This window comes from Montipora capricornis, chromosome 6 (genome assembly GCF_036669925.1).
Source record: "Montipora capricornis isolate CH-2021 chromosome 6, ASM3666992v2, whole genome shotgun sequence".
NCBI lineage: Eukaryota > Metazoa > Cnidaria > Anthozoa > Scleractinia > Acroporidae > Montipora > Montipora capricornis.
Genome location: NC_090888.1, coordinates 14,116,906 through 14,123,636, shown reverse-complemented (window position 1 = coordinate 14,123,636; position 6,731 = coordinate 14,116,906). Strand labels below are relative to the sequence as shown.

Here is a 6,731-nt window from a genome sequence, read left to right as displayed (position 1 = left end):
GATGAAATGTGTTAGGCGCTGCGATAAAGTGTCAATTTTATAGTGTTCAGTCGAGTTAAAATATTAGTGGTACAAATAAAACTAATCAAAGTGATGATTACAGAAAGAAAAAAAAACGTGCCGACCCTGCTATTGAAATCTCTTTTTGTTTCTTTCAGTCTCACAGTCTTGGTATCAAGTCGTTTGCGTTCTCCTCCGATGAGGATAATTGCTCAGACTCAGTCAACGAGGAGCATTTAAAACAGGTGAGAGAAAACAGGATTCATTCGATAGACTAACAAGGAAGACCGTGTGTTTCCCTAAAACGATGCAGAACAAATATGTCAAACATGGAACGTTTTCTCAAAGTGCCGTGCAACGCAAATTGAAGCTATTAAGGTGGTTAAGCACCCAGGACACAGACAAGCAATTAAACCAATCAGAACGCGATGCAGGTATGCGAGGCCGGCGCTAAGGAGACGCGGCAAAACGCGTGTGAGATTCTGATTGTTAAGCAAGCTGGCAAGACGTTTTCGTCTACCAATCACTGAGCGTAGCCGAACAAAAACCCTGTCAAATTCAGGTGGCTCCAACGGGATCCGAACCCATGACCCTCTACGATGCCGGTACAGTGCTCTGCCAACTGATGACTGAAGCCATTCATTTGAACGCCACATGAATATTTCAGCTGTCTACAAGGAGACAATTGCTTGGGAGACTAAGAGGTAGATAGTGGGGTAAGTGTGTCTCCAATAAGAGACAATTGCTTAAATTGTCCAGATAAGTGTGAGGATCACTTCTCTCTTTCGTCTTAACCCGCACTTGAAATATACATTCATTTCAGATACGATAAAGATACTTGGAGACTAAGGGGTAGATAGTGAAGGTTGTCTACGATAAGAGACATGTACTCGGGTACCCAGGGGCAGATAGTGGGGTAAGGGCTCAGTCTTTGACCCCCAGGAGTAATCAGCATGTAAATTCTTCTTATAATCGTAATAAAATGTCTGTCAAAGAGGTTATTGAGAAAGAAGAGAATTATTAGCTTATAAGAGATGTGATTTAACACCAAATTCTCATGACTACTCTACAAAGAAAGCTTTGGTACTATGTAGGAGAATGAACGTTTCTATCTTAACAAAGTAAATAAGAACACAAGAAAACGTTTTAAGAAATCCTCCGAGCCCTAACAACATGACGGTGGGGATGAAGGTTTTGTTTCCTTACGGAGAATGACGGTATGACCCTTGAACTCGGGTTGAAAGATGTTTTTATGGTAACCCTCAGGTAAGAGCATATCAGGACCCTCTTAAAGTCGCTGCTCGTGATAAGTAGAATAAACCGATGAAACTCTCTTGTTAAATTGATTTAATTCGTAAACAAAGCATTATATTTACACAAAGCAAAGTAATCGAGAAACTTCCTTGATAAGTCCTTTGAAAAAATTGCATAAAAAGGATACCAATGTTCGTTTCGCCTTGAAAACGCAGGAATATATATTAGATATTGCTTATGCACAATAAAAACACCATTTTAGCGAACACCTTGATAAATTACTTTATAAGGATGTTGTCAGATTTGTTGAACCTGAATGTGAAACGCTACAGCAATCTTTCCACCTTCATGGACCTAACATTGACGTACGTATTGATGCATCTTTTAAAGCACTGAATAGGCCTTTATTAAGCTTGAAAGAGAGGCTTAGAGGACAAAGACAAAGGAAAGTGAATATGTAAATATTTTTCACATTCATCTCATAGTGTTTTTAATTTTTGTCCTCACTGCCTCACTATCAAGCTGAATATTTGACGTTTTTAAAATGGCCTATTGAAACTAGCATTTGTCTTAAATAGTTGCCACTGAAATTCATTTGCTATTAACAAGTAAATAAATTTATTTTACAAGAATCTTGTCAGATTACTGAACCTGATTGTGAAAAGCCGCAGCATTCTTTGATATCATTACAGTAACTTTTAAACAGCATTCATGTACAGACAGTCTTAGACTACGTTTACACTAGGGGAAAAGTTTCCATTCTAATCTCTCGGGGTTTATAATACATTTACATGCTAATGTAGCATTCACATTTAAATAATATGAAAATACTTGAAAAAAAAAAGGTTTTACTTTCAAAGGATCTCAATTGGGCTAAACAATGAGTTAGCCAATTTGGTCTATTTAAAAAAAGAGACAAAGAATGTGGTGCAAGGAAACTGGCACTTTTAGCATTTGACCGGCTTGAGTTCTTTGTGAAATTGAAGTAGATTCAAAAAGGCAACTGACGGAAGTCACAAAAAGTCATCGGGTTGAGCGCCTGCTGTCTATCATCTTTGCGGACATCTTGAGTAGCACATCTTCCTTTCTACTTTATGTAAAATGCCTTAAACGCCGTATTAAGACCAAAAAATCAATTCTCCTTTTTCTTTGGATTTCAAAACTATGTTAAGTTAACACTAAGTGAACCAAGTCTTAAGCTTTGATTTCAAAATTTTAAATGACATTTTCCTATTAAATGGTCTGTCATTACTAACTTGAAAATCTGGAGAGAGCTGGATCGAGGAGAAAATGACATCAAATACTCACAGCTCACAGTGCGTGTGTACGCGGCTGACTTGATATGCAGCAGGGGAGTTTCGTGCTTTCAGACTTTTAAACTCGTGTTTTGCATATATAATAAACTACATTTAAGCGCTGAAACGTTTAACTAGTGAGTAAATGACGTCACTTACTCCTAGATCCAACCCTCTAATGTCCAATCGGTCAGTTTTCCAACGTGAGTAATGGCTGACCGCAAAATCCAAACAAACACACTTTCAAAATCCGAAGAAAAGGACTCGACTGTGATTTTTTTATCAGAGTAACACTTTAACTGAAACATATCTCAAAGGACAAACTGGGTGTCTTTCTATGTATGTAAGACCTTAATTTCTCGTGACGCACTAGCAAGAAAGTGACTTTTAACCTTTCAGTGCATGCTTGCCAACAAACAAGGGGTGAGGATTCAACAACAACAACACCGTGAACTCTAAAAGACAGTAACCCTTAAGCATGGACCACGACAACGGCAACGAGAACGCCATAAATTTGCATATTTAGCGAGCAAAAACAATAGCTTTGCACGCCCTGCACGTGCGTTTTACATTTTGATAGGTTTTTTTGGCCGTTCTCGTCTTGACTACGCCGTAAAAAGAACCAATTTGAGGTCATGTGGTGAACAAGAGCACATGACTATGAATTTTCAATTTTCTCTCTGAACATCCACACCGTTCTCATCAACTTTATTCTTGGATTATGTATTCACACTTTCCAAGCCGAACGACTTGGAGTAATCGCAAAATCATTACAGTAACGAGAAATAATAGGGAATTTAAGAAACGGCGACGGTTACGACTACGACATCGCCACAAAACAGTAATAGTATTGGTTAAAAGAGCATAAATAATCGTGCTGCACGTGAAGCACGGATTTTAGCAAGTATCGTAGCGGTCCTCTGCATAACGACGACGTCAAATCACCAAATTTGAGGTTTTGACGACAACGTAAGCATTCAACAGAGAATCCTTAATTCTCTATTTTAACTCTGAAACCGCTCGTACCAATTCACTTTTAGGATACTTCGCCTTCATTGTAGGACGTGAAAGAGACTGAATAATCGCGAAAGACTTATGATAGATAGAGCCATGTTATATTTTGAAGTGACGTTTTCGTCGACCGTCGCCGTCGTAGATCTTAAATTCCATATTTTTAGACAACAACCTTCTCGTAGCCGTTGTCGTCGTCCTTGCTTAAGGTCCCTAATATCGTAAGTCATGATCCTGTTGGCGTCGATGTAAACACTAAACCTTTAGAATGAAGATCACGCTCACCACCAAAGTATGATGCGAGGGTCTAAACTACGGGGAGGAGCAACAATGAAGTTGCCATACAAATTCACAGTAATAGGGGAGGTGTTTACTACGAGGGCCTGGGAAAGTGAAGTAGCACCCTCCGCACCAATGGAGTTACAAAACAAATCCAAAGTAGTAAGGGAGGTGTTTACTGCGAGGGCCTGGGAAAGTGAAGTAGCACCCTCATCACCAATGGAGTTGTCACCCAAATCCAAAGTAGTAAGGGAGGTGTTTACTGCGAGGGCCTGGGAAAGTGAAGTAGCACCCTCATCACCAATGGAGTTGCCAGACAAATCCAAAGTAGTAAGGGAGGTGTTTACTGCGAGGGCCTGGGAAAGTGAAGTAGCACCCTCAGCACCAATGGAGTTGCCAGACAAATCCAAAGTAGTAAGGGAGGTGTTTACTGCGAGGGCCTGGGAAAGTGAAGTAGCACCCTCATCACGAATGGAGTTGTTAGACAAATCCAAAGTAGTAAGAGAGGTGTTTACTGCGAGGGCCTGGGAAAGTGAAGTAGCACCCTCAGCACCAATGGAGTTTTCATACAAATCCAAAGTAGTAAGGGAGGTGTTTACTGCGAGGGCCTGGGAAAGTGAAAAAGCACCCTCAGCACCAATGGAGTTGTAATGCAAATTCAAAGTAGTAAGGGAGGTGTTTACTGCGAGGGCCTGGGAAAGTGAAGTAGCACCCTCAGCACCAATGGAATTGTTACACAAATCCAAAGTAGTAAGGGAGGTATTTACTGCGAGGGCCTGGGAAAGTGAAGTAGCACCCTCAGGACCAATGGAGTTGAAAGACAAATCCAAAGCAGTAAGGGAGGTGTTTACTGCGAGGGCCTGGGAAAGTGAAGTAGCACCCTCAGCACCAATGGAGTTGTCATGCAAATTCAAAGTAGTAAGGGAGGTGTTTACTGCGAGGGCCTGGGAAAGTGAAGTAGCACCCTCAGCACCAATGTATTTGTGAGACAAATCCAAAGTAGTAAGCGAGGTGTTTACTGCAAGGGCCTCGGAAAGGGCAGCAATTCTCGTACGTAATCTGAAGTATATTCGAATTTCCGTCAAATCAAGACTTTTGCCAAAGGTATAAGCTAACTTAGCATACAGGTTTTCGGAGCAAGTTTTAGATTCCCCAATGACATCTAAAACCAACTTCACGTACAACCACGCATCAATCGGAGATCTGCGGCCTCTCACATTTACAAGTGAGGCAACGCCATTCACAATCGACACTGCCGTTTCCTCGGATTGCGAGGATATGATTCCACTCATGAACATAAAAACTTGATTTAGTTCACGAAGATATCTTTCGTCAGTCAGAACTGACTTCTTATCAATTTCTCCATCCAGGATAGAAAACGCAAGATGTAGACCAGAAAAGAATTCTTGAAAACTCTTGTGAAAAAAACTATAACGGAAACAAGGCGTTCTCTTACTACCGCCAGCCTGGATCGAGAGAAAGCCAAATTTAATGAAAAGACTTTCCGTGAAATTCCAACGGACGTCATCGAAATGCTGCTCTCCTTTAAAAAGAGATTCTAGCGCCATTCTCCCTAGGGTCATCAGTTCCTTCTTGTAAACTACAAGAAGGTCTTCAGCACTACGTGGTAAATGGTTCTTCATTTCGTATCGCCTCAAAACGAAGACAATGATCTCTACGTACAGCTGTGTTCTGTTGTTTGGTAGAACGCCGCCAAAATCTTCGAAAAGCAGACAGAGCAGAAGTGTATTCAAAGAGTTTTTAGTTAGTTCATTTAAATTCCCTTCAGTGTGCTCATCAGCATCATACGGATGCCACAGTACATTTATCAGCTTCTCTCCCATTTGCACTGCGTGTCGAAAATACTTCCTTATAAAACACTCCGCATCACTTCCCGTAAATCCAACAATCTCCAACAGTGTGTCCGAGTAAGGTCTTACTTTAATTCCTGCTTCGTGACGAGAAGTAAGAACAATGTTACAACCAGGGAGCAGCTTTCTTTGAATAAGACTAAAGTACACAGCCAATTTTTGAGGGTCTGCCTCATCCAACCCATCGAGCACTAACAGGACTTTAGAAGGGTTTTCTCGCACGAACCGGAAAAACGTTTCTTTCAACTCTGGGTCGACTTCTTCCGGCAGAATGTGATCGTCGATAGCCTCCCAGATGCTAGAATCAATGTCACGACATCTGAGGAGCAGGAGCACCTCTACTCTTGGGAAAGACGCATCCCATTTGTGGTCTTGTTTAGTTGCCCAATCATATGCCAGCTTTTTACAGTAGGTCGTCTTTCCCATGCCGGGTTCGCCCTCAATCAGGACAACTCGCGGATGTCGGCAATCTTCGTGTGATGTAAAAATACTTGTCATGTTGGTGATTTCTTTCGCCAGCGTTCCGCGTGTCTTTTCTTTTGCGACTATCCTAAGTCTGGTGAAAATGTTCTCTAGTTGGAAGCTGAACCCTTCATTCCAAGGAAGTGGCAAAACCACCCTTTCATTCGTTTGGTAAATGTGTCTTATCGATTCTATGATATGACTTTGACATGAAGAACTAGCTGCAAAACAAACAAACACCAAGAAATAGGGTCAATTTAGAGGTCGATTAATTCAAAATTCTTCGCTTCTTCTAGGTTTTCTTTTTAATTTTTACATCAGTGAGAGACGATTTCCCATTTTAAAGCCAAAATCCATCTTTGCCTATTATTCCACGTATTTCCTAGCTAATCCGATTTTTGATATTGTTAATGAATTTAGAGGTTTCACTGGTTTGCAAGCCCTCTTGGCTGAATTTTTTTTATGTATCGCCGCTTTTAAAGTCATTTCTGCTACGCAAACGAGAACAGTTTCTAAATGTATGTGCTGTTTTATCCACGTAAAGAAAACGTTTGTTTTC

At 40.8% G+C, this 6,731-nt stretch overlaps 1 protein-coding gene across 1 annotated transcript in view; it reads right to left on the bottom strand.

Annotated features, from left to right (window-relative positions):
• Nucleotides 1-2,577: 2,577 nt before the first annotated feature.
• The window catches only part of LOC138053261 (protein NLRC3-like), a 39,992-nt gene continuing 35,838 nt past the window's right edge, over nt 2,578-6,731 (bottom strand). Inside the window, exon 12 of the mRNA XM_068899917.1 lies at nt 2,578-6,393. Coding sequence (XP_068756018.1) covers nt 3,842-6,393 — 2,552 coding nt within the window. The 3' untranslated portion in view covers nt 2,578-3,841. The remainder of the gene's footprint in view (nt 6,394-6,731) is intronic.